This window comes from Carcharodon carcharias, chromosome 2 (assembly GCF_017639515.1).
Source record: "Carcharodon carcharias isolate sCarCar2 chromosome 2, sCarCar2.pri, whole genome shotgun sequence".
NCBI classification, from domain to species: Eukaryota; Metazoa; Chordata; class Chondrichthyes; order Lamniformes; family Lamnidae; genus Carcharodon; species Carcharodon carcharias.
The window spans coordinates 194,906,168-194,933,392 of record NC_054468.1 but is presented as its reverse complement, the minus strand read 5'-3'; the positions used below and the strand labels follow the sequence as shown (position 1 = coordinate 194,933,392).

At 39.7% G+C, this 27,225-nt stretch overlaps 1 protein-coding gene across 4 annotated transcripts in view; it reads left to right on the top strand.

Annotated features, from left to right (window-relative positions):
* Positions 1-27,225, top strand: part of LOC121293545 (transcriptional-regulating factor 1) — an 82,027-nt gene that overhangs the window by 5,986 nt on the left and 48,816 nt on the right. For 2 of the 4 annotated variants that reach the window (XM_041216580.1, XM_041216574.1), the window contains exons 2-6: positions 8,350-8,396; positions 11,334-11,478; positions 16,612-16,878; positions 23,219-23,582; positions 25,051-25,111. In XM_041216580.1, the coding sequence (XP_041072514.1) occupies positions 8,350-8,396; positions 11,334-11,478; positions 16,612-16,878; positions 23,219-23,582; positions 25,051-25,111 (884 nt within the window). The remainder of the gene's footprint in view (positions 1-8,349; positions 8,397-11,333; positions 11,479-16,611; positions 16,879-23,218; positions 23,583-25,050; positions 25,112-27,225) is intronic. The other 2 variants (XM_041216589.1, XM_041216598.1) reach the window with 2 other exon arrangements.

Below are 27,225 nucleotides of genomic sequence, written 5' to 3'. Positions count from 1 at the left end.
CCCTTTGAATTCATGACTTATGAACTCTTCATGTTCACAAGTGTCCTTTCTTGTACCTGAGTACCTCAAGCAATGCAACAAATTCATTTCTAGATAATATCCCATTGAGATATTTTGTTTTGGAGGCCCCCCCCCCCATAAGGGGTTGTACAGCAGCATGCTTAAGGTCTGAGTAGTTTCTGGTTCCATTTCAGATTTTTCAGCTCTCTCACTTGAGTTTGTTGTTCAACCATCATTGGTGTAATCTCGTCCAGTGGTGCATTTGCAAACCAACAAACTGGATCTCTTCTCCTTTTGTGCAAGTTTAATACTCAGTTTAACTCTTCACTCCTTGCCATACATAACAATACGTTGATGTGCATTATGTTTTAAAGCTTTAGCTAATTCCATGGTGTTTGTGTCTCCTCTACACAGTTACTACTTTTACTGAATTCCTTAGGTTGCGAGCTATTGTCTTTTAGTTGCCCTGTTTATCACTCAACATTTTGACCTTGCCTCAGTCAGAATTGGTTTTAAAGAGGCTGCTGAGGCATCTTGTAATACTTTTCAGATCTTTACCTGATCATAATTCAATGCTTTTTGCATATAAGCTCTATCTATAATGTGTATTGTTAACCAATTTATCCACGCTTCTTTGTCCCACTGACCATACATCTCCCTTGCCATTTGCTTGGAGTCATGCAGTATGGTGCAGGAGATTGCATTGAAATAGTGTTGTATGACAGCTCTTGGTAAGGCCTATAAGTGGCAAAATTGCATAACTTTCTCTTTCATTTTACTTTTTCACAAACAAGGTAGCCATTTTGTATATGAAGATGAAAACAAAATGGCTGATTTTTCTATGCACAAGCCATTTCTTTGGAAGAGGTAAAACACTGGTGCAAAATCATAGTTTATGCTGTGATTGCAGAGTTTAGCTCTACAACAAGTTGGCTTTCAGTTTCCTGAGATTTCACTGTGACAAACTGCAGTTTAATTTTCAGTACCCTAATGGGATTGGTGCTGATAAATTTGAAGCCTTTAGTTTGGAGTTGAGATCATTTTGATGCGAGTGGTAGCATCATTTAGTGTTTATTTTCCAAGTTGGATTGTGTATCGAGTAACTTCTTGTTCTTTTCACACTAAATCAGTTTTCTTTCTAGCTTTTTTCCTTTTCTCTTTCTGTTCATTGTGCCCTGACCATTCGTGCACTCCCTTCCCTTTCTTGCACCATTGCAGCTTTTAGTTAACTTAACTCACTTTCTGGAACCCTCTTTTAAAAACTAATTTGCTTTTCTTCTCTGTAGTTATTTAAAACTTTAAAACCCTTTTTTAACTGACTTTAGAGATATCTCTCCTATCTTGGTGCACTTCCTTTTAAGACACCTTCGGATATTTTTCCAATTTTAACTGTGCTGTATAAATGCAGGGTGGTTGCTTTCATCATCCTCCTTTTTTGTCTTTGTCGCCCAAGATACCAGTTGACCATTTGGAAAACTCTGCAGGAAGAAATCCCTTCTCAGTGTATCACCACTAGGATGTATGTCACCCTTCAAATGCAACAATGTGGAATCTTTGCTGTAATTTTGCTCTATAATGTGCTTCAGAGGGAAAATATTGGGTGGACACAACTTCTATCACCACCTTGCTCTTTGTTGCATTTGGGCTTAAAAGAGAATAGGTAGACACTGCCTCTTAACCCTGTTGATCAAGGAATAGTGCATGGCAGGGAGAGATCCTGATTAAGGAGAAAGTAATTAACAAAACTAGGGTGAAAATAAAGTCAAATATTCCATATGATTTTAAATTTTTCAAAAATAAACTTCCAATTGAAAAAAAAATTGTTTCAGCTACCAATAAATTCAGTGAAGTTTGGGCCAGACTTGTGTTGCACCAGTTTCTATCATAACATGCTTCATTATATGCAGCAATGTGTTTTTATCATAGTTTTAATGCTTGAAGTAATAAGAAAGCTTTAGGAGAAATGAGACCTCTGGCCTTGTAGTACCTTTTCTATCATTCTTGTGTCCTGCCTCTCCCTTTACTATTCTCTGTTATCATACTGCTCTTGGCTTTATCTTGTGTGGATCCAAGTACCTCGTACTATTTCCTAACATATTCTTGAGAGAACTTCATGGCTCCTCCTATAGCTTATCTTCAGATTGCATGTTTCCACTGTTAGTTTCATTCATATCTTGGCTTCTTACTGTTTATTGTCTTCGTTACTTTTTTCTCCCCTCCCACTCCCCTCCTTTTACTTTTTCATGTTTATTTGTACTATGTGTTAAGGATGAGTGCAGTTCTGATATTGGGGTTTCAATTTATACCACCAAATTCTTAATATTCCTGAAGTTGTAGCAGTAAATGTATCTTTTATGTTATTAATAGTAGCAAATATCTATGCAGCATTTATGATCTTTGTTAGATTATGTATGGAAATGTGTTTTCTGCACAAGCTTTCTACCTTGAAGCTAATGTTTGGACCCACTAAGCAGATCATGAGAGTCGGAATGTTTCGACTATCCAAGTCTTCTACTGGGCATTGTCTTCAGTAATCCAGTTGAGAACGTGCTTTAAACCTGTCCCTACCATTCCTCCAAATGCAAGTCTAACCCCCACCACCACATATCAAGAAAAAAAATGGTTGTAGGAGGAGAAAATCTGGTGCAAGTGAACTCCACTCTCTCTCACATGGCAGAACTTGGTTGTGTAAGGATTTGCAGTAGTTGAGAGTGCTGCACAAAGGGGATCCTATCAAATAGTTGAAACTTGGATAGCGTTTGAACAATGACGCCTTTAACATAATAAAACATTCCAAGGAACTTCCCAGAATTATGATGCTGAGCCTCATAAGGAGATGTGAGGTCAGATGATCAAAAGCTTGATCAAAGAGGTAGGCTTTTGAGGAGTATATTAAAAAGGAGGAAAGTGAGGTAGAGGCAGTGAGTTTTATGAAATGAGTTCCAGAGCTTAGGGCTTAGGCAACTGAAGGCGCAACCAGTGGTGGAACGATTAAAGTCGGGGATATTCAATAGCTCAGAATTATTTGAGTGCCAGTAGCTCAGTGGGTTTGGAGGAGATTACGGAGCGGGGGAAGTGAGGCCATGGAGGAATGTTGCTACACGAGGAGCCAGTTTAGTCCTGTGAGCACAGCAATGATAGGTGAATACCGTACTTGGTTCAAGTTGAAACATGAAGAGCAAAGTTTTAGGTGACCTCAAGTTTATTGAGGGAGATCAGCCAGGAGCTCATCAAAGTAATCAAATCTAGAAGTAACAAAGGCATGAATGAGGGTTTCAGCAGCAGATGAGCTGAGATGGGGTGAAGTTGGGTGGTGATAAAGCTAGAAATATATAGTCTTTTAGTGATGCTGCAAATATGAGGTTGGAAGCTCATCCCTACTCAAATATGACACCATGGTTGTGAACAGACTGTTTTTAATCTCACTGTTGCAAGGGAGATGTGTGGAGTCCAGAGCTAGGGAATGGTGTTTGGAGATGGATCGAAAACAATGGTTTCAGTCTTCCCAATTTTTAATTGGAGGAAATTTCTGCTCATCAAGTACTGGATATTGAATAAACAGTCCAATAATTTAGCAATAGTGGAGGCTTTGATAATGGTGAGGTAGAGCTGTGTGTCGGCAGCATGCATGCGCTTTCAGATTAAGTCAATAAGCAGTGGCATGTAGATTAAAATAAAAATGCAAGGGGTCCAAGGAGAGATCCTTGGGGAACACCAGAGGTAACAGTATGGGAGCAGGTGTGGAAGGCATTGCAAGTGATACTCTGGCTCCAATTAGAAAACTAAGAATGGAACTGGATGAGTCCCACCAAACTAGAAGACAGAGGGGCGTTGGAGGAGGATGGTTTGGTCAACCGTGTCAAAAGCTGCAGACAGGTTGAGAAGGACAAGGAGGGAGAGTTATCTTTGTCACAGTCACGTTGGATGTCACTTGTAATTTTGAGTTGTTTCGGTGCTATGGTAGGGGCAGAAATCTGATTAGAGGGATTCAAACGTGTAGTTCTGGGAAAGATGGACACAGATTTGGGAGGTTACCATACCTTTTGAGGACTTGGGAGAGGAAAGGGAGGTTTGAGATGGGGTGGTAGTTTGTGAGAACGATGAGGTCAGTTTTTTGAGTGGTGATGACGGCAATTTAAAGGAGAAGGCAACACTTGAATAAAGAGAACCGTTAACAATATTGGTCAATGTGGATACCAGAAAGGAAAGTTGGGTGATCAGTTTAATGGAAATAGGGTCAAGGAAGCAGGAACATGGTCAAGGTGAGCTTGGGAGAGGGCATGAGGGGAAATGGGAGAGAAAGTCAAGAAAGATTCAAGTTCAGGGTTAGGTCAGGGTGTAGCTTTAGAGGACTTTTGGCCCACTGACTAATGTAAAAGAGAGACATGGAAGCGGCAGATGATTGATTGCTCTCAATTTTGGCGCCAAGCCCATGAGCCTCTTTGCACTTCAGTTATTTCACAATATGTCAATTAGCTGATTGTTGCTGAAATCTTTAAAGCACAATGGAGGCAAGTGTTTTTCTGTACTATGTTTCTATTCAAATTGGTCAGGCAATTTGATAATATAGGACTTGTCACTGGGCTTGCGAGCTTCAAGGCAGCAATAGGCTGCTGTGACACTTTATCAGACTGGATGTTTGCAGCTGTGAGACCCCTTTTAATCCTTGCATTTTTTCAATTGGTGGGCACAGACTGCTATTTCAGGGCTGATTGCTGATGCTAAAAAAGCCCTTGTAAGATAGGTGTTTTGTTTTTCTTTTGTAGAAACCATGCCTTTTCATCAACCCTCCCTCCCTGACTGACTCATCAGTAGCTAACCAACACTAACCCATATCTCGGGTATTAAGACATATGCAACAAGCTTGCAACCTCTTCTGTCATTGCAACAGCCAAAGCTTGTGCAAATCAGTCTAAATATGATATATACTTTTTAAACCCATGTAAGTATATCTATCCAGGCTTCTGAAAAGTTCTGTAAACTATAATATTTTTGCAGGGGAAAGAAGAGTGTTATGACTGTGTATTGCACTGATATTTTCTGTGTTTAACTAAAACCCTATAGTGGTGACTGTTACAAAATCTGGTTCTGTGTGTAATTTGTTATGTGTATCAAGTGTCCTGTGCACACAGAAATGGAACTTCCAAGATTTTATATAGCTATTGAGAGTGATGAAGAGTTAATTATGCATGAGTCCAATTTACAATGTAGGTTTTACAATACATCAAATTTTAGTTCTGGCCTTTGGAAGCATTCAGCTGCTGCTTACGTTTCAGACTAATGATTGTACAAGCTGCCTGAAGTTCCACACACACACACCACACCCACACACACCCACACACACCCACACACACCCACACACACACACACACAAACACACACACACACACACACACACACACACACACACACACACACACACCCCCCCCCCCCCCCCCCCCCCCAAACCGTCTTACTATCCACTTTACAACCCACTTAACAGCTTTCATACACCCCTCCCCAAATTTTCACTGCGGAGTTGCACACAGTCTGACATTAAACTGAGTCACTGCATTGTTTCCAGATCAGCAGCTTCAATTTGGTATTGAAATAAATATTATAAAATTCAGCTCTTTGTAAAAGCTCTATACCTAGGTTCTTAAACATTGTATTACTGCAGTTTATCCCAAACTTTTTCCTGGTGTGTGACTCCGTTTTAATGCCTCAGACTTTGTCACTTTGCCCCAGAGTGACAATTTGGTGGGGGTGGGGTGGTTGCTATACGAGAGCTTTTGAACAATTGTGAGGGACAGCGGGAGGATGGGTGGGGAGGCAGTGGGCAGGGAGGCTTCTGACTGACAGATTGTGCAATCCTTATTGTACAGAACACTTAAAGTAACTAAATACTTGAAATAACCTCAACTAAAATTCGATATACCCTATGGGTATAGACCGCTTTAGGGTATGTTTTATCTGAAGCAGCTGTAATTAGGAAACAGGTGACACAAGCAGGACTAGCCAGAGGAAGAGGCTGAATGGATCTTCAAATTCTCTTTTTAATATTAAATACAAAGATACAAGTTGAAATTTAGAACTTGGCATTCACTTGGTGCATACTAACCAAATAGAGGAAGAGGGGCTTTGCAACTCGTGCACCAACTCATATCACCTTAACGTGAGGTTGGATTGTGGTTTAACAGTTGTACAGTCATTTGTTCTGGGTAAATCTATCCAGTAGCTAAAATGACATTTTTGGCTTTGTTATTCATGCTGGCTGTGAAAAGCAGTTCGCACCAGCATTTTTGGCCAGCTGCATTTACTGGCAATTAATTCCTGAATTTCAAGTTCCTGGAGAAAGAACATTCAGAGCCAAACTCTCAAATTGAGGGGTTAAGCATTTTTAATACTCTTTGACAGTTGAATCTCTGTTAAAGTATCTGGCTTCCAATTATTTTCCATCTAAAATTATATTGCCTGGCACCAATAATTCAACAACTGGAACATAACATTTCACCAAAAAGATTAATTTCATTTTTCTTAAATACCATTCTCTGAAATGGTTGTAACTATTCATAGTTGCTATTTAAATGCTTTATTGTGACTTTGAATTGGCAGGCATGCACTTACTTTTCCTCCATTTTCCCCTTTATTAAACAAAAGCCCATGTGATGTATGATATATGCTGCGTTTTGACATTTATCGTGTTTGTAATAATTTAACACACTGACCAGCAGTTATCTAGAGAATTTGCTTGTTCTGTGGAACACTCACCCCAGAACTGAAGCCTACGTTGTCTCTATTACTAAATAATAGATTTATTTTTCTTTACAAGTCCTTGCTCATGTTCTGGACTTGTATCAACTAAAGTATAGGCTGAAGTAACAGTGATTTATCAAAAAAAAAAATTTAAATTTAAAATTAGCTTTTTTCAAAGCACTGAGAAATGAACAAATTGCTTGAGTTGGCCATCTCGAGTCCGGCCCACCTCCCTCATTCCACTTTCATCTCCTCTATGTTTTTCTAAACTACTTTATTATTTTTTCTTTGCCCATCCAGCACCCAGGACAAAGGAATGATCTTATTCATTTTTTATTGTTCTTAATATATTTCACAGCTAGTACTCATCCAGGGTATTCTGGTTATTTGTATTCTCATCCCTGAAACGGCATATCTTTTTAATCTCGAGTATTCAAATCTAGCTTCATGTCTGAAAAAAACATGACCTGTATTAAAACCCTTTTCTGTTTTCCTCCTGCATTCCACCATTCACTTGGAGATCAGAACAATATCCAATGTTTTTGACTGAAAGGGATGTTATATGAAGCCATTCCATCCTGCCAATCTTGGATAAAATGCACAGACACATGTTTTCTGATAGGACCACTGGATCAAAATTGGGAGTGAAAATCCTTGCTGATTGCTTTTTTTCCACTGTTTGAGGAGTTCTGAAACTATTTGTCATATCCCACCTGCCACCCCAAGTTGAGATAAACTAGCCCTGAGGATTGAACCTTGCATCTCCCTCACCTGTATGTCATTTTTATACCAAGCAATGGCCTATTAAATTGTTGAGATTTTTATTTTGAAACAACAGGATTGTAATAACATCCAAGAGAGCAGAGTTAGACTGGAAATGGGCACTCCTCAACTACATCCTTTTTGTTCTTTCTAAAGCTGGGAAGGTACCCAGACAGAACATGAGCAAATTATGAAATGAAGAAGATCTACCACCTACAGAAAATTGCTTATGGGATCGTCGGGAGCTACATTTGTTCCCTTTTTCGTAATATAATGGCCCAGATCTTCTGGTCTCCAGATAGTTGGAGACCAAGCATACCCCCTAAATGCACTTCAGGAAATCCCAACACGCTGATTCCATGGTGTTGTTAGAACCCGAGATGTTAGAATTTTCAATGGGCAGTTCTGCTGCTCCCTAGGACCCTCCGACCAAGTCTCCGAACCAGAGACTTGAAACAGTTCTGACAGACCTGGATAGTTACCCAAGAAATCTCAGACAGAAAAGTCATAAGTCTAAATCCTGGGTAATGGTTTAACTGATGCCACAGAATCTCTTTCTTCCTCCCAACTTGACATCCCTCCCCACCCACTTGCCCCTAATAATCCACCACTGTGAGGAAGCCACTTGTTGGAAGACTGCTTTGCATTTTTGAGGAATCTGGAATCAGAAGACCCAGCCAGAAATGCAGAGCAGAGCCGCAATCTGACAGTGATTGCTGTCCTCGGAACATTCGGGCCTGCATATTTCGCATAGTGCTCAATTACTTGTCCAAAGCTGAGGATGTTAGATAGTTTGGAATTAATATACTGAAGCAGAGTATTGGAAAGATATGTTGTCTATTTCTCTTCCAGATTTCTCTGACTGACATCAAACCAGGGGAACCAACAGTTGAACTCAGGTACTGATCTATTTTATCCCAGTATGTAGATATTTAACGAGTCATATTGTTAAAGCAACAGGAGAACTTCCTAATTTTTGAAATGCGTTGGAATTCTGGAACTTGGTCATATTTGACGTTCCACCAGTCATTCAAACTTAGCAAGTTAAGTGGTGTCAGACAAATATGCCAAATTAGAAACAAAATCGAAAACCTCTTTGCGTATAAGGAAGCGAAAAAAGGGGAAAGCCTCTGTATCTTAAAAACTGAGGCATTCTTGCTCATTTCTATGGTTTGTTTTTTCACTTCTTTAGTTTCATTAAATTTTGATTTGTGAAATCTATTCTTGTACAGAAAATGAAGAATCTTTGTCCCTCAAAAACCAGAACATTTCTCAACACTGCCTTGTTCCAGATTTAGTTGTATTCTTCTGTGGCCTCTTACTACATTGGTGGCTTTGGTTTTAATTTCTGAACTCATCATGCTGTGATTTTTATAGGTGCAATAGATCTGTAGTTAATTATTATAGGATTAGGAAATTGGTTCACTGTAAAAGGATTTTGCAGGTCCTGCAGTTACGTTAGATAAACTTGCCTGTTGTACCCTTGAGCTCTGGTTTGCTATTTGTGCCTTATATGCTACCTGATTCAATTTTAATATATTTAATTAGATAATCAAACACTTGTCAATTTAGTATGCTAATTTGGTGCGTAATAAAATAGCACTTGAGCTCGTTGTAATTTGGGATGCAAGTTTTTTTTTAACTCCATTCTCTGTCCATTTTCATATTCCCAAAGGCCGTCATCTTCACAACAGGAAAATGTGTTGCGTTTTTTACCATGGCTTCTGATACTTCATTGTCTAGCATTAGATGAGCTTTCAAAGGATTGAAATATAAGTTTTGTTTTTAAGTCTAGCTGGTTTGTAGTCTCTCATTCATCAGAAGGGGCAGAAGTATTAGGTTACCAATTATGTTCAGGTGTCTATCTCAACTTAAGATTAAGCTGTCGATGACTGCAGGTGAAGCAAACAAGTGCAGTAAGTGACCAGAATTTTGGAGATGTGTAAGGCACTACACCAGTAATGGCTCATTGTAGACATTTGAAAGGCAATTTCAGTTCAAAAATTACAGGCTCAAGCAGCATCTCATCTGCTGCACTGCTCAAGCATCCTTTGAGGGCTATAGTTCATATAACACTGTGATGATTATTGCTGAAGAAAGGGACATGTTGTCGAAGCTTTTTGTCTTGTACCCATCAGTACAGGTTCGCAAGATACCAAATCTAATGGGAACAACAATTTATGGTGAATGAGAAGCACTAATTAGCATCCCCTTCTCATTCAGTATAAATTGTTGTTCCCATCAGGTTTGGTATCTTGCGAATCTTCCCTGATGAGTGCGCAATGAAAAGCTTCGACAGCATGCCCCCTTATTTAGCAATACTTGAGTTCTGTACTACTAAGTGACTAATGCAATAATGGATACAGCCTACGAAAATCCATTAATTGTTATAATGAAGTGAGTTCAAATCATGCCATACGATGTGATTCTGTTCAAGTCAAATGATTTGATGGAGAAGATTCTCCATGACTGACTTAAGAATCTGATATTTCTCTGACTTGACTTACAATCATTGGAAAACCTTTTCAGTGATGAGCGATCCTCTTCAGACTGCCAGTTAGTATTTGGCTTCCTTCTATCTTGGTAAGCAGAGCTCTCAGGTTTATCCTTATCTTGCTGCTGAGAATGCAGTGATAATATCAGCTGATAGTCTGTCCAAAATAAAATGAGCTCTGTAACAGAGCTTTTGGTTTATCATTAACTTTTCTGCATATGATTGAACTCTGAGCCAGGGTTCAGTCTTTCCTCGAAGTGGTTCAGAGAGAGGAACTGAGAAAATTATTTCTCTCTCCCCCCCACCGTCGCTCCACCCACAAGGATACAATGGCATTTTCACTACCACGCTGTCGTTATGTTCTTTTATTTGCCAAGATGATTGTTATATGAGCTTTAAATTGTCAAGATGATTGTTATGAGTTTTAAATTGTCACAAGCTTCATGTTTGCTGTATTTGTCGACGGGTACTACAATGGTACTGCTACAGATATGCATTCCACAAAAAATTACAGTGAATCTTATGAAATTAAAATGCTGGACCAAACTAGCCTGGTACTCTCCATTCTCACAATTTCCTGTAGTGAGACATCACTGTGTAAGAACCTCTCACAGAATGTTAGGTTTGCCATCTTGAGCAATATGATTTGATTGACTTTGGAAATCTTAAATATAAAGAGGAAATGCACGCCTCTAAATACTTCCCTCCCAGAACTTCTCTCTCAAAATTTGATGTTCATAGCACTCTCCCACTAAGATTTTCTACCCTTCATCACAATCGCCCACCTCCACAAGCACCCCCCCCCCATCCCCATTCTACAGATTTGGTTTGTTGACTTCATATGATTGGTAGGTTTTCCAGCTTCATTCCTATCTAAGGGATGTTTTACAAATGTGAAATTTGAGTCATTCTATTACAATAAATTTGCCTGTAAGGTGTGACACCAATAGTTTGATGGAAAGTTTTCTGGGCTTACATACACCTTGCAATTATTTTCTTTTACACAGCCTTTCATTAGCTACGCAGGCATAAATAAAACCCAGAGTGTTGTGTACTGCCTTTGCAGAGAAGAGTTACTGATGCGAGTAACTAATCACGAATCAGCAAGGGCCATAAAATTGAACTGTTCAAATGTATACTGTTTGAATATGTAACAAATTATCGTCTTTGGTCATGAAATTAACCAGCACCAAAATGGCAAACCATATCTTGTTCCAAATTAGAATTAAATTTTAATAAACACAAGAAATCAGACATGCCCGGCACTTAGTACCGGTATTTCTTTATCTGGCCATAAGTTGCTAAATAAAAAGTTGTTAATGGATGATGTGTCTCCAAACAGTGGCCAAAGTAGGCTTCCATTCCAGGAAAGGGCAGATATCAAGAACAGGCTGACGTGTACAATGTGCCACAAAGAATTCAAGAGCCTACCTGCCCTTAATGGCCACATGAGGTCTCACGGTGGTCAAAGGACATCTCCCAAACAGGTCAGTAAGCGCGTGTATTAACATTTCTATGTATATTGGAAATATATCCAGATACTTCTGGTGCTTACATGTGCAAGTTTGCTGCTTGCTCTGCTGTATTTTCGATACAATTTCATGAATTTAAACAAATTATTCGGAATATAGGACCAGCAAAAGTGGAATGGAAGTTTTTTTCTCATAACTTATTTAGATTTGCCTTCAGTTATTCTAATTAATCTGCAGTGGGGATTATCATGGCTGAACCAGATCCTCGCTTCGCTAGAAATCCACATAACTAAATGGTCTGCAGAGGTCACTAGATCGTAACCAGGACAAGGAAACGTGGTTATTTAAATAATTAAGTTATGTAGCCCAAAAATGCAAGTCAGTTGTTGTGCCAGTCAGAGTTTGGCCAAAACTTGCTAACTCGCACTGGAACAAAGACTGAACCTATGATCTTCTCACCTATGTTATTTTTAAGCAAAAGCTGACAAATTTTGGGTGACTAGTTGCCAGAGACAGAGGCATGGCCACAAGCCCCCACACCAGAAACAGAGAAATTCTGCCCTTATGGAACTGCCTGGTGGTACAATAAACTTGGAACACAGCTGTTAACTTCCTCTGAATGTGAGGGTTTTCAATAAAGTGATTGAAATAGGAGAAAGAGAATAGTGTGAGAGAGAGGAAAAAATTCCCTAAATGACCCAATTGAAAATTCAACTGACTGGAGGTGAAAACTACTTCCTGCATGATTAAAGTCAGTTTTCAGCACACAAAATTAACGATATAGACTGAGCACATTATCACTTAATTTGCAGTATTCAGCAAAAGAGCTTCAAGATTAAAGTAGGGAATATTATCAGCAACATCTAGGAGTTATCACTGACTAGAAACTGAACTGGGCCATATAAATATTGTGGCTAAAAGAGTAAGACAGAGGCAGGGAATTCTATGGAGAGTAACTTTGCTCTGACTCCCAAAGCCTGTCCATCGTCCACAAGGCACAAGTCAGGAGTGTGATGGAATAGTCTCCACTTGCCTGGATGAGTGAGGCTCCAACAACACTCAAGAAGCTTGGCACCATCTAGGACAAAGCAGCCTGCTTGATTCGCACCCCATTCACAAACATTCACTCCCTCCACTATTGATGCAAAGTGGCAGCAGAGTGTATGATCTACAAGATGCACTGCAGCAACTCAACAAGGCTGCTTAGACAGCACCTTCCAAACCCACAACCTCTACCACCTAGAAGGGCAGCAGATCCATGGGAACACAACTACCTGCAAGTTTCCCATCAAACCACATACCATCCTGACTTGGAACTGTATTGCCTTTCTTTCACTGTTGCTAGGTCAAAATACTGGAACTTCCTTCCTTAGTAGCACTATGGGTGTACCTACACCACACATATTGCAGTTTTTCAAGAAGGTGGCTCACCACCACGTTCTTAAGGGCAGTTAGGGATAGGCAATAAATGCTGGCCCAGCCAGCGAAGCCCACATCCTGTGAACGAATAAAAGAAAATGTTATTGTTATTATTTACTGAGAATTATAAGTAGTTATCAAGGTAAGTTTTTTTTTAAATTAAACAATTTTCCTTTAATTCAGTAAATTGTCTACCATATCACCAATCTTCAACTGGAGATTTAGTTAAAATCGGTAGGTCTGAGCACTATCAATTTTGTAACTGACCACAGACCACCTCTGTCTAATGTTATTTGGTTGAAAGTACAGTAATATTTGGATGCATTGTAAAGCCTTGAAACCATGCAACCTCTTAAGTTCTGAGTGGATCGGATGAAAGACACTTATGCAATGATCATTTTGTCACATTTTTATATTACTTGGTGCAATCATGCCTTTTGACGATTGCATATGCATGGATTTGGCACAAGATTAAGTAGGCAGTATCTAGTATTATTCTCTAGTAAAATGTTTGGGGAGTCCAAACCAGACCTTTGCACTGGATCCCCATTAAGCAAATGCTGCACTTCAGCATAACATTGTATTAAAATGCAGAGTGAATTTTGACTCATGTCTGGGCCAGTGAAGATGCAGAACTTGCTGCAGGACCTAGAACAGTTAGTAGTTACAATTTATACAGTCAATAAGCTTCATGAAATGCAACAAATGCAACTTGTGACCAAAGCTATAGCCAAGTCTCCTAATGAAAGCAGAATTATTTCGCCAACAAAATGCAGTACATGGACAAGAGTTTTATAACATCAGTTATGTGCATAAGATCCATCCTGGTCTCTTTCAGTAGTGAGGTCTGAGGTGTAGTTGGTGGGGTAATTCCCACATCAATCATCTCCATTCTAGTCACCATTTGCAGCTATTTCAATGTTGGCCAGCTGATAACCCCAGTGATAAAAACAAAAAACTGCGGATGCTGGAAATCCAAAACAAAAACAGAAACACCTGGAAAAACTCAGCAGGTCTGGCAGCATCGGCGGAGTTTTTCCAGGTATTTCTGTTTTTGTTTTGGATAACCCCAGTGATTTTGATCTCCTGCATTTAGGATAGCACATGCTTGCTTGCAAATTTGACAATCCAAATATAGGCTAGTTAAACAGTTATTTTGAGAAATTACAAGTTGGTATTGTAAGACCTATTTTAAATCCCTACATTTTGTGCAGGTTTTTTTTGCATTCTCAGGAGTATGAGAGGACCTTTCTGTTTTTAGGACTGAGCAAAAAGCAGAAGCTAGTTTCACCACCACCGATCCCACTTGGGGAAACTACAGATCAGCAAGTTGATTTTTTTTATATAATAGGGAGGGATGATGTGGTGTATATGGATCTCTCAAAGATGTTTGACACATTGCCACATAATAGGCTTGCCAGCAGAGTTGAAATCCAAGGAATAAAAGGTACAGTGGTGGCATGGATACAAAACTGGCTGAGTGATAGAAAACAGTAGTAGTAAACCTTTGTTTTCCAGATTGGGGATGATATACCCAGTGGTCAGTACTAGGACCACTGCTTTTCTTAATATACATGAATGATTTTGACTTGACTGTACTGGCATAATTTAAAAACTTACAGATAACAAAAAGCTTGGAAGTAAGTGAAATGGGAAGAAGAATTCAAGAAGACATAAACAGGCTGGTGGAATGGGCGAACAGGTCACATGTGAAATTTAATGGAGAGAACTGTGAAATTATACTTTTTGGTAGGAAAAATGAGAGGCAATATAAAAGGATACAATTCTAGTGCTGAGCAAAAACAGGGCAACCTGGAGTTATATGTGCATAAATCATGGAAAGTAGCAGGGCAGGTTGAGAAAGTGGTTAAGATCCAGACCTTTATATATAAGAGGTATAAAGTCCAAAAGCAAGGAAGTTATCATAAACCTTGATAACGCTGGTTCGGCCTCAACTGGCATATTGTCTAAATCTGGGCACCACACTTCAGGCACGATGTGAGGGCTTTATAGAGAGGGTGCACAAAATATTTCACAATGGTTACAGCAATGGAGGACTTCAGTCATGTGGATGGAGAAGGTGTAGAGATTTGGTAGAAGTGTTCAAAATCATGAGGGATCTCTCAGTGCAGATAGACACAAACACTTCCCATTGGCAGAAGGGTTGACAGCCAGAGGACACAAATTTAAAGTGATTGGCAAAAGCAACATGAAAACTTTTTTATGCAGCAAGCAGTAATAAGGCAATACCTGAGGGTGGCGGTGGCATTACCCAATTGTGGCTTTCAAAAGGTAATTGGTTAAGCACCTTAAGGGAAAAAAAGTTGCGAGGTCAACAGAAAACGGCAGGTAGTGGGACCAACTAAATTGCCCTTGCAGGAAGCTGCCGTGGATACGATGAGCCAAATGGCTTCTGACTTACACATTCCTTGTTCCCATGGCAAAAATACGACCTTGGTAGTATAACCTATGTCCTGAGAACTTGTGTCTTCTGTGACCCCTCTGAGAGATTGCGAAGTAATTCTGATATTTAACAGTTTCATGTGTTGGCCCACTTCTACAGTAAATGGAATCGGGACTGCTCAACTGGAGTGGAATCCTGGACTTTATTATTTTATTATTAGCTGTATTCATTATTTGTGAGTACCTCATTAATTTCCATTAACCCAATTGAATTGTTTTCATTAAATATTCTCTGCCGTATGTTTACAGAATACAGAAGTAATGCCTTTCTGGCAATTTGAAGCACAATGCAGTCCTTACAGTTCAGTTTGCACATTGTTTCAGTGTGCTGTAAGCCTCAATTTTTTAGGCAGTTGTGGCAGTGATATAATTATCTCATGCATGCCAATTATCAGCACTCCATGATGATTATGTTTTGGGAACTTAGTTAGCATGTTTACATTTGCTCATTAAAACCCAGCGGAATTAAACTTCCCTGTCCTTGGTGCCTTGCCACTCCTCCAATGGCCCTCATGTAAAAAGAAGTAATTCTGGCTGCTGCGTGCTGTAGATGGGAATTCGCAAGGAATTCCCATCTGTGATAAGTAGTGGGCAAGGTCCCTTCCATTAGCAACAGGTCATGGGTAGGAGTCATGTTGAGGATAGTCCAGTGGGATGGGAAAGGCAGTGAACTGGAGATTGAAACAAAATAAATGGTGAGGAGGACCGGCCAGAATCTTTCCGGTTAAGATTGTTAAGAGTGACAACGTTACCTGGGGCAGGAGGGGAGGGACTCCCCCAAAGAGTGCCACGATGAACTGGAATGGAAGCTGAAAAGCCAGTATAAGTGGGGAGGAAGTTTCAATACATCAGATTTTCAGAATTCCCTGTAGCACAGTAATGTGGTGCAGTGTTATTGGAGCAACCATCTTGTGTTTGGTTGACATATTTAGATAATTTCATTGTGCTATCCTGTGTTTTGGGAGTACAATTTATTTAATTTCTTGCATGTTTTTAATTAAAGCATGGACTTGCCCAAAAGTTAATGTTACTCATCAGTGCACATTGGACTCCAGTAAAAGAAAAATCCACATTGAAAATAGAAATCAAGTGACCACTGCAGAAGCTAAGCCAATCATGCAAAGACTTTGATGTACATTTGTATGGCAGCATCTTGCAATTTATTTTTAATTCACAATGTACAACTGCATTTAGAAACTGAGGGTATATTACTTTATTAATCTGTTAGATCCTATCTGATCTATCTCAGGTGTGTTGCTTTGCTAGGACCCCTCTGTAACTGAGGCTGAAAGCCTTTGGTTGTCTGTACAGGATGAAGGAGAGAAGCAGCCTAAAGAGGTGGATCACCTCATGCCCATCATCATGCCTGTCTCTGTGCCTGTAAAGCTTCAGCCTGCTGAGCCCAGCAAGCAGGCCACCACTGCCAAGGACAAGCCTGCCAACTCTGTGTCAGATGACGAAATGCCAGTCCTCACGAAGATGACTGATTCTCCACCACACGCTCCCAAAGTGGCCCAACCCTGCTCGTCCTCTGTGAGTGCTGCCATTCTTGCAACTAACCCTGCCAATGGTGTTTTGTTTGAAACCCTTTGCTTGCTGGTGGGAAACTTACCATGGCTTATGCTGCATGGTTTCAGAAAGGACCAGATTGTTGGTAAAATACTTACTGAAATTATCTGTTGAGTTTGGTTACCAGCCCAAGTTACATTGGCAATTCCACAATTTATCATTCATAGATAATGCATCTTTCTAATAAAAGTGCAATGGTTTTCACTTTTAAATTAGTTTAAGCTTTATATAATGATACAAGTCCTGCATGCAAACATGGTCTGGATTGTTAATTATTTTGTGGTTCTAAATCAGATTCCCCTGGGATGCAAAGGGATTTGTGTGTAAATCAAGTTTTGTTGTGTTTGCTTTTATCTGCAAGCTATTGCCTTTGTGACCTTGTGACTTTGATAAGTGAAGCTCTTGTACTTCTGTATTTCAGTTCAATTGCAACTCACTTTGTTGGCAGCAATCTCTTAAGTCCAATTCTTTTTCAGATGTGTAATGGTCAGCAGGGAGAATGCTAAATTGCCTTTCACATCAATGACAACAGTGACAGCAAAATATTAATTGTAATCTCAGCCAATATCAATGCTAGGCATTCTCCAACAGTGCCTCAGCAGCATATGCATAAAATATATTAGTTGTAGCACACACATCAAGAAATGCTTGAATCTGTCCTTATAGGAAACCCTTTTGAGGACATTTTCCAAAAAGTTGCTGTATTGTACTTTGTTTCGTTGTTTTTGTTCATAAAGTTGTCGGTTGTCAGAACCTTTATTTGTATTTTTGATTGAAACGGAATATAATTTTGTTTATTTACCATTTGAAGGTGTAAAAACAGCCCCTTTTAATGGAGAATTCAAACACATCTCAAAAACTAACAGATTTCAGTGGTGCAGAATCCAGTATAATCTATGTTTTAAATCACATGCTTGCTTTGATCTTGAGAAATGAAGTTTGCAACAATGCAAACTCTGACAGCACTGACACTTATTCATTCCATTCCTGTGTCTAATAACTCCATGAAATGATTTCATAGTAGTTATTCCCAAATGTAGAGTTCTTATACTAAGATTACAGGCAGGTCTCATGATTGTTATTGGTAACTATTTGCTCTGGATAAATTGTCTATTATGTGATCTGTTTGACTGGGTATGTGGGTATGTTTCCAACAGATGGATGGCTTGTCCTGTATAGGATATAGTATAGTAGAAGTGGAGATGGGCATTTTCCAGAGGAGAAAAAAAGGTTGTTTTGGTAATAGAAGTGCCATGCTTAGAAGTGCTCTCGTTCAGTCTTGGTGTGACCTCACAGAGAATGAGATGATCAGTGGCAAGGGAGTAGTTTGTTGCAGGGGTTGTAGACTATGTCTTGCCGGCGTTGAGTGCAGAAATACAAGAGCGTTACTTGAAGAACCTTCCCAGATAATGGGAGCAGTTTTAACATCTTCAACAAATTCGGCTTCATGAAGAATTAAGATGTTGACCGGGAAGGAAACAGTTTAGGCATAATGAGGGAATCAAGGAATGTGCGAGTTCTAGATGTGGTCAACGAATAACGAGACTATGAATATCAATACATGAATAAGACTAATCATAAATGATGGACTAATGAAGGTAAAAGTTGTGACTGTTGAATAGATGTGCAAGGGAAATGAAAAATGTTTCAAGTAAAAGACTATTTGCATTGCCTCGTGGAGGGATTCATGGTACATGGGACTGGTGATTGTAAGCACGTAGGCATTACAATCTCAAGAATGTTTTGGCTGGAACCATCAGCAAATAAGTCAATTGGCTTGAATGATTACTGGTGAAAATCAAATGCTAAAATGAATAGGAGGTCTTGAGAAAATTTGTTTATAAATGTACAGTACCAGACCCCGTAAACGGTTGTGAAAATGTCAAAAACAATTGCTAATAGCTTTATAAAATGCTCATGAAGAGATTTTCAAAGGTGGATAGTACAGACTAGAAGATTGCTAGGAAGCAGGCATGCTGAAAGCCACAATGACCATCGATTCACCCCACTGTAAGGAAATGGACCTCTTTCTTGGGTGTTCCTGGTTTAATGGCTCGCAACCATTCCACCTGCTGTTTTCAATTATTTTAAGCTTAAAATGGTCACAATGTTTTCTTTTTGTGATGAAACAATAGTATTTTAGAATAAATTGTTTTTTTGAGAGAGGTGATCTTAAATTTTCAATAAAAGTTAATTACTAGAGCAGATGCATGTGTTTAACATGCCCAAAAGAATATGCTAGTGTTCCTAACACAAAGTGAGGACCCCAGCAGATGTAGAACTGTAATTTACAGCACAGAAGGAAGTCACTTGAGCCATCAGGCCTGTGCCAACTTTTTGCTAAATTAACTCAAAACTTAATTCACTATCTTCTTTTCCTTTAGCTTTATTTCAAATATTTACCTACCTGCACCATTGGAAAATGTAGTGGTCTCTAGAATTCCTTTCTCCAACATTCTCCTAGTTTTCTTGGTGATAATTTTAAACTGATGACCCCCAGCCCATGTTCCTGATTTCCCCAGTCATAGGAAATAATCTTTTTTTATTCAGCCCATAAACCTTTTACTAAGCTTTCTTTGAGTCTTCTCTGCATCAGTAATTGTCATCTCTCCTCATAACTCAAAACATAGGGCAGAATTTAATGTAGGTGACAGATGCTTTGCTTGCCAGCTGGAGAGCCAGCATGAGCCCTACATTACCTCTTTATGGGATGACCCACTGCTTTGGGTGGCAGCAGCAAACCTTCCCTGGGATCAAGGACCCCTGGAGCAGAGGTCCTGCCCACTGAGAGCTGCTAGCCAATCGGAGGCCAGCATCTCTTTGCTCCGTAGTGCCACCAGCAAGATGGTAGCTGCTCTCAATAATACACCCACCTGAGGTCCAGGAATGTTAAGGGACCCAGACCACAGGTGAACGATAGCAGGGGGTGGGGTGGGGAGATGGGGTCAGCAAAAAACACAGCGGGCAGCTCTCTGTGCCCCTCCTCTCTGATCAAGATTCCTGGTCCCTTGATCAGACAGAGTGCCTTTGAACGAGGGACCCCCTGCCCCCCACCCCTTCCCTGGAAGCTTGCAACAACCCCAACATGGCTTGCTTTCTGGGCTTCCTTACTGTAGTTGCTCAATGCATGAGTCATTCAGTTGTTTCTTTGGTTTCCGTATTCTCTTAAAATGTGGCACCAAAGTTGCACACAGCATTTGAATTATGATTTAGCCATTTCCTTTTACAAATTCATGATTATTTCTTTGCTTTTGTGTCCTATATCCCTTCGTAAAATCAAATGTTATTGGCTCCTTTTGTGGCTTTATCTGCATTTCTATTTTCAAAGAATTGTGTTTGATCCCCTTCTTGTCTCTGTTAGCATCCACACCCTTCAGTGTTTCTCTGTTGTACTCCCACTTCTTGTTTTAATTCTGTTTGCATCATCTCACAAACACACTTCCCCACATTAAACCGTAAGACACAACAATGTGTCTGCTCATCTCATTAACCTATTGGAGAGACGATGACATAGCTGAAATGCCACTGAACTAGTAATCCAGAGGCCCAAGCTCATGCTCTGGAGGCATGGGTTCAAAAACCACAATGGCAGCTGGTGGAATTTGAATTTGAATTGGAATTGGAATTGGAATGTCGTGCTAGTCTCAGTAATTGTGACCAGGAAACTGTCAGTGATTGTTGTAAAAGCCCATCTAATTCACTAATATCCTTTAGGGATGGAAATCTGACATCCTTACCTGGTCTGAGCTAAGTGTGACATCAGAGCCACAGCAATGTGGTTGACTCTTAACTGCCCTCTGAAATAGCTGAGCAAGCCACGTGGTTCAAGGGTAATTAGGGATGGGCAGAATGTTGGCCTTGGCAGCAATGCCCACATCCCATGAAAGATTAAATAAAAAGAATAAATAAATCTGGCTCCCACACCTATATATTTGCCTGTGGTTTTGTACTTTCTATTCCCTCTATATGGTGAGAACAGAGGTTGGCTTAGCACTGACCAACAGCTCCAACCCTTTCCCATTTAAGCAAACCCCACTAACCCTAACTTTTTGTTTGTTCTGCCAGGCAACATGCTGCTATGTTTCCTCATATACTATATGAATTTTTGTAACAAGTCTGTTATGATAAAAATTATCCAAATCCTTCTGAGAATGCATATGCTGAGCGCCTATTGTATTGCCATTACTTATCCACTTCTTCAAAAAGAACTCTTGGATTTGTCAATCACAACTTACCTTCAAATCTATACTGCATTTCCTTGAATATCCCTTGTACTTCCAAGTAATAATTTGATTGTGAGGTGTGTATTCTAACAATTTGTCCACAGGTGACATGAAGTTAATTGGTCTATAGTTAGCTAAGTTATTCTCATCTACCATTTTGATAACAGGTGCAGTGTTAGCTGCCTCTTCCAGTAATTCTGGCAAAATTTGCATATCAAAGGAGAATTGAAAACTTACCATCAGGGCCATTTCAATTCCTCAATCTCAATTCACAATTGTTACAGCACAGAAGGAGGCCATTCGGCTTGTCATGTCTGCACCGGCTGTCCAACTGAGCAGTGTACCATTCCCCAGCCTTCTCTCCATAACCTTGTATATTCTTACTTTAAAGGAAATAATCCAGTTCCCTCTTGAGTGCCTTGATTGAACCTGTCACCATCAGATTCTCAGGCAGTGCATTCTAAATCTTAACCACTAACTGTGTGAAAAAGTTTTCTCCTCATGTCTCCATTGCTGCTCTTGCCAGTTATCTTAAATCTGTGCCTTCTTGCTCCAGACACCTCATGATCTTGAATACCTCTATCAAATCTCCTCTCCACCTTCCCTCTAACTTATTCAGTCTGAGTCGAGGGGCTGATGACTTTTCTACCTTGAGTCATACATTATTTGTGAGGATCAATTCTTTTTCTTTGATGTATGGTTGTTCCACATCCTCCTGTAGTACATTTACATTGTTCCTATCAAACATTTTTTTATTTTAAAAAAATGACAAATATTTTTCATATCTCTGCCATACCTTCAACCTCCATAACAAGATTCCTCCTTCACCCTGACATTTGTTGAACTGTTCCTGTACCTTTAAATGCCATTAAAATTCATTATTATTACCACCTTATATGCCTCTTGAATCAGTTCAGGAATTAATTGTTGGAACTTCACTGAGCTGGGAAAAGATAAGAGCACCTAATTTCCTTCACCACATGTTCAGAGTGACTTCTATTCAGCTGAGGTTTTGAGTATTGCAGAGAAATACCATCATCTTAACACCTGTCCAATCTCAAAATAATGAGATATATTGCGCAATATTAAAGAAACTGGTTAAAATTAAAGACATTTCTTCTTTACTTCCATCTGCCATAGAAATTTCAGCCGCATAACACAGTTGTCTTCAGCTGGCCAGGTATGCTTCTGTGTACCATAGCAACTATCATGGTTGTTTTATGCTCATCTAGTGGCAGGTATACTTTGGCGAAGTAAGTTGACTCTTTTTTTGCCCTCCAACTGAAAATTCAATTCTAGAAGAGAAAGCTAAAGTCATTTGCATGTCACACTACATATCAACAAATGCTATCAACCAGCAATGATCCAAAACAACAGTTGGGTCTTGAAGTTCACATTCCAGCTATTCCTGAGTTGATGGCTTTACTGAGGCAGAGGGTAAATATGAAAGAAAATGAAGTGTAATAAATGTGCACAACAATCCTTGAGCTGATAATTCTGTCATGCCCCCAGTCCTTTGAAATCAGTGGATTGTGATATAATGCTAATGCCAGCTGTTCTACTTGTTTTAGAAGGAGTACTGTAACATTGCCTATTATACATAATAATCACAACTTAAGGATGCACTGTTTGCTGCTGCTCATGAGTCCTTCAGAAAGCGCGTGTGCATGTGGGTTTGTTTCAATTTCAATCTTTGTTTCATCGACTGATGCATGAAAGGAGTACAGAATAAGATGCAGTGTCCTGATTTTAACAAGCTTGTTTTTTGATTTGTGATTACTCTTATTACAGCTATAGATGATTGGTGCTGCTTGTTTACATCTTTTTCTTTGACAGTTTTTTCTGTTGTATTTAACCTCATTAACTGATCTGAAACCCATCTTTAATATTGGGGTTGAAGAGGAAATAATTGGTTGGAAAGAAAGGGCACTGCCTTCATTTAAAAGGGATTCAAAGCATCATTTTCTGATTTGCTCTGGTTATGGAATTAATATATACTTATTAACACTTTACGTTAGGTATTTCTTTCATTCAAAGTTTTCCATAAAAAATCAATAAAATTCAAACTATGCATTTCTTAGGAAACCGTCCGAAAGTGTCAACCCAGCGGTTCACAGACAGAAGATAGCTACAGATCTCAGCAGGACAAAAAGAAGTATCGACATAGGCCAGAACCTCTCTACATCCCTCCACCTTCTGTCAACCTCTCTGCTTCATATCCAGGTGCTACCCTGTACCAAAGTCAGCTCCGCTCACCTCGAATCATGGGAGATCACCTGCTGGACAGGACACATGAGCTCCCACCCTACACACCACCCCCGATGTTAAGTCCAGTGAGACAGGGCTCAGGCCTTTTCAGCAATGTCATTTCATCTTCATATGGTGGCACTTATCCTGCACTGCCGATTACCCCTTTAACGCCACGCGTCCTGCTTGGCCGAGCTAGTGAGTATTTCATATTTAACTTTGCTGAGCAGTTACGAGTTTTTTATTGAGAAGCTCAGATTTTTAATTAGGCTTGATTCTAATTTTAGTGAGTTGTTTCAGAATGCTTATATTTGTCAAATGGCAGCATTCTCCAAGTCAAGCAGGTTAACTAATTCTGCTAAGTTGCAGTTTGGGAAAGGTCTAAACAACTTTTACTGACTTGTCATCAGACTTATTTTACATTGCCATAATCAAAAAAAATTTAAAGTACCTGAGCTTCAATTAATACTTTGGCATGACTGAATTCACTGCAGTGCAACTTGAATGGGTAAAGACTTCCAGTTTAATGAAAGCATATCATTGCACTATGTTCTGTCTTGGTTGTCAAAGGATGCATTTTGGGGTCCTGTGCCTGCAGCAGGATAAATCCTACATACTTTTCAATGTTCAATACCTACCAAAATTTCCTGGATAAAAATGTGACTGCATTAAATATTCTAATTTTAGATCAAACAGTACACCTAAGTGAAGAAGTGATTTTTATTTTGATGGTATTGCTCTAACCTTAAGAATTGACATTCTTAGTTTTGAAGAATGAAGTGTTTTAAGTAATGATGTATATATCATAAGCTAGTGCACAGGTACAAGAATTAAACAAAAAAGTTAATGAAACTTTAGATGTGTCTCAAAAGAGCTACAATTGGAAAGTTAGGAATTATGCTTCTCTTTTACAGAGCCTTGGTCAGACACCATCAGGAGCATTGTGTTCTGTTTGGCATCACCACGCAGGGAGGATAGATTGGCCTCGGTGCATGATTGACTCGCCAGAATAATGCTATGGATTAAAGTGTTAATTATGAGGGCTATTTGCCTAAACTTGATATATATTCCTTTCATTTGAGAAATTTTGAAGGGTTATCTAATGAAGATATTTAAAACAATAACACAAGACATATGATAAGGTAGTTGCAGATGAACTGTTCCTTCTGCCGGGGGATCAAAGTGAAGAGGCAAAATTTTAAAATTAAAGCTAGGTAATTTCATAAAATCAGGAAGCATTATTTCACAAGAGGAGAATTCTGGAGCCCTATCTCCCAAAGTGTGGTGAATGCTGGGTCAGTTGAACCTTTTTAAGGACTGACTTAATAAGTATTTTGTTAGTAAAGTGCTATTGAGGGGAATGGAGTAAAGACGGGTAAATGCAATTGAGAATGTATCAGCCCTAATCTCATTGAATGGTGGAATCAGCTCTGGATTGAATGGCCTACTCTGATTCGTATGTTGGCAAATATCTTCAAATAAAATGCAATTATTCCCAGGGTTGATTAGATTGAAGTCAGATTAAAAATTAGAAGCAGCCATTTACTCTAGGTATTTAAGAAAAGACCAACTAATGACTCTTTAGTTAATTTTAATAAAGGCTGAGGTTTTTAATTGAACGATGACTGAAGAATATCCTCTCATTACCGCTTTGCCCTGGTTTCAGATAGTATTGATGCAATGACAATAACTCCTGGACCTGGGGAACAGACTGTTGACATTGAACCGTAAGTGACTACCTTTAACTATCACTTAACAAAATTTATTAAAACTGTTTGTGCACTTCTCCACCAACACCCAAGGAAGCTGCAAATCCTATTAAAGTGCTGCACTAACAATTCATATAGATGTTCATACTTTGACTATAATACTATGAATTTCTTCAGCGGCTATCAAAAAGTATTTTAAAACACACTTGTATCCAATATTCGTTTTATCTTTCACTTTTTTACAAATTGGTTACATTTTGGGGGAAAATATATTATGATGCTTTTCAGACTGGAGGGAAATATTCAATTGTGTTTTCCCAGAGGCAGGTATCATCCTGATGATATGTAGAAACGACCTGACTTTGGTAAGCAGGGCATAAGTTCAAAGTGTTCAGTTCAGAAAGATGGTAAACAGTAAGGAAGATAGTAATAAACTTGAGCAGACTGGTAAATTGGGCAGAACATGGCAGATTAATGCAAAGAAATGTGAAGTTATGCATTTTGGTCAGAAGAATGGGGCAAGGCAATATAAACTGATACAATTTTAAAGGCAGTTCAGGAACAGAGAATTCAGGGGATATATGTAGATATATCTTTGAAAGTGGGGGATAAATGAAGAAGACTGACTTTAAAGGCATATTTCTGGCCACCCCGTTGACTTTGCTATATCCACATGGCGTTGCTACTCCCGTAATATCAAAGATAAGGCCATCTCTGATCGCTTTGTATCATTCTTCATCCACATACCGCATCCCAATTCCACACCCTTCCGTTTTTGCTTCTTGAAAAAGCTACCCACAATCCACTTACAATCCACTAACAGCACTTTGAAAATTCCAACTGCCTAATCTTTGGTGCCCTGTTCATTTTGACATTTTCTGCAGCTACTGATGTACTTGACTGCAGCCTTGCTTCTACCACTTGAACCATTCATCTCGCTTACCTTGGCTATTCCCTCAGTACTTGTTGATCATTCTTGGGGGAAGGCAGTGGTGTAGTGATCAGGCCATTGAACTAGTAATCCAGAGGCCTAGGCTAATGTTGTGAGGACAAGGGTTCAAATCCCACTACATCAGCCGGTGGAATTAAAACTGAATGAATAAATCTACAATCAAAAGCTGGCCTCAATAACGGTGACCATGAAACCACTGTCGATTGTTGTGAAAACCCATCTGACTGCTTTAGGGAAGGAAACCTGCCATCCTTACATCGTCTGGCCTACATATGACTCCAACAATGTGATTGACTCTTAAATGCTGCCAGGAACAGCCTAGCAAGCCGTTTAGTTGTATCAAACTGCTGCCGAGTCTTAAAAAAAGCAATGAACTGGACGGACCACCCAGCATCAACTTCAGCACCAGAAACAATAACGGTGCACACAGCCTGTAGATCCTGCAAAGTCCCCCTTACTAACATCTGGGGACTTGTTCTACAGACTAGTCAGGCAACAGTCTGACATTGCGAATCAGTCCCAGACAACGCCATCGCCATTCCTGGGTATGTCCTGTCCCACCAGCAGGACAGGCCCACCAGAGGTGATGCACAGTAATGTACAGTCAAGAGTTGCACTGGGAGACCTCAACATGGAAGTCTCATGGCATCGTCAAACATGCTGCAACCACCACCACCGCCCAACCCCCACACTCAGCTGATAAATCAGTACTCTTACATGTTGAACAGCAATTGGAAGAAGCAAGAACATAAAATGTACTCTGGGTACTCCATTCCTAGTCCATCACCAAGAGTGGCTTGGTTGATACCACTACTGACTGAGCTGGCAGAGTCCTAAAGGACGTAGCTGCCAGACCGGGTCTGCGGTTGGTGGTGAAGGAACCAACAAGAGGGGAAATCTTTCTTGACCTCATCCTCACCAATCTACCTGTCGTAGCTGCATTTGTCCATGACAGTGTTGGTAGGAGTGACCAGCACACAATCCTTGTGGAGACAAAGTCCCATCTTCACATTGAAGATTGGCACTCTGACCATGCTAAATGGAATAGATTTCAAACAAAGCTGACAACTCAAAACAGAATTCTATTCAACTACCTCATGGTCCGGCATATCCCTCACCCTACCAATATCATCAAGCTGGAGGATCAATCCTGGTTTAATGAAGAGTGCAGGAGGGCATG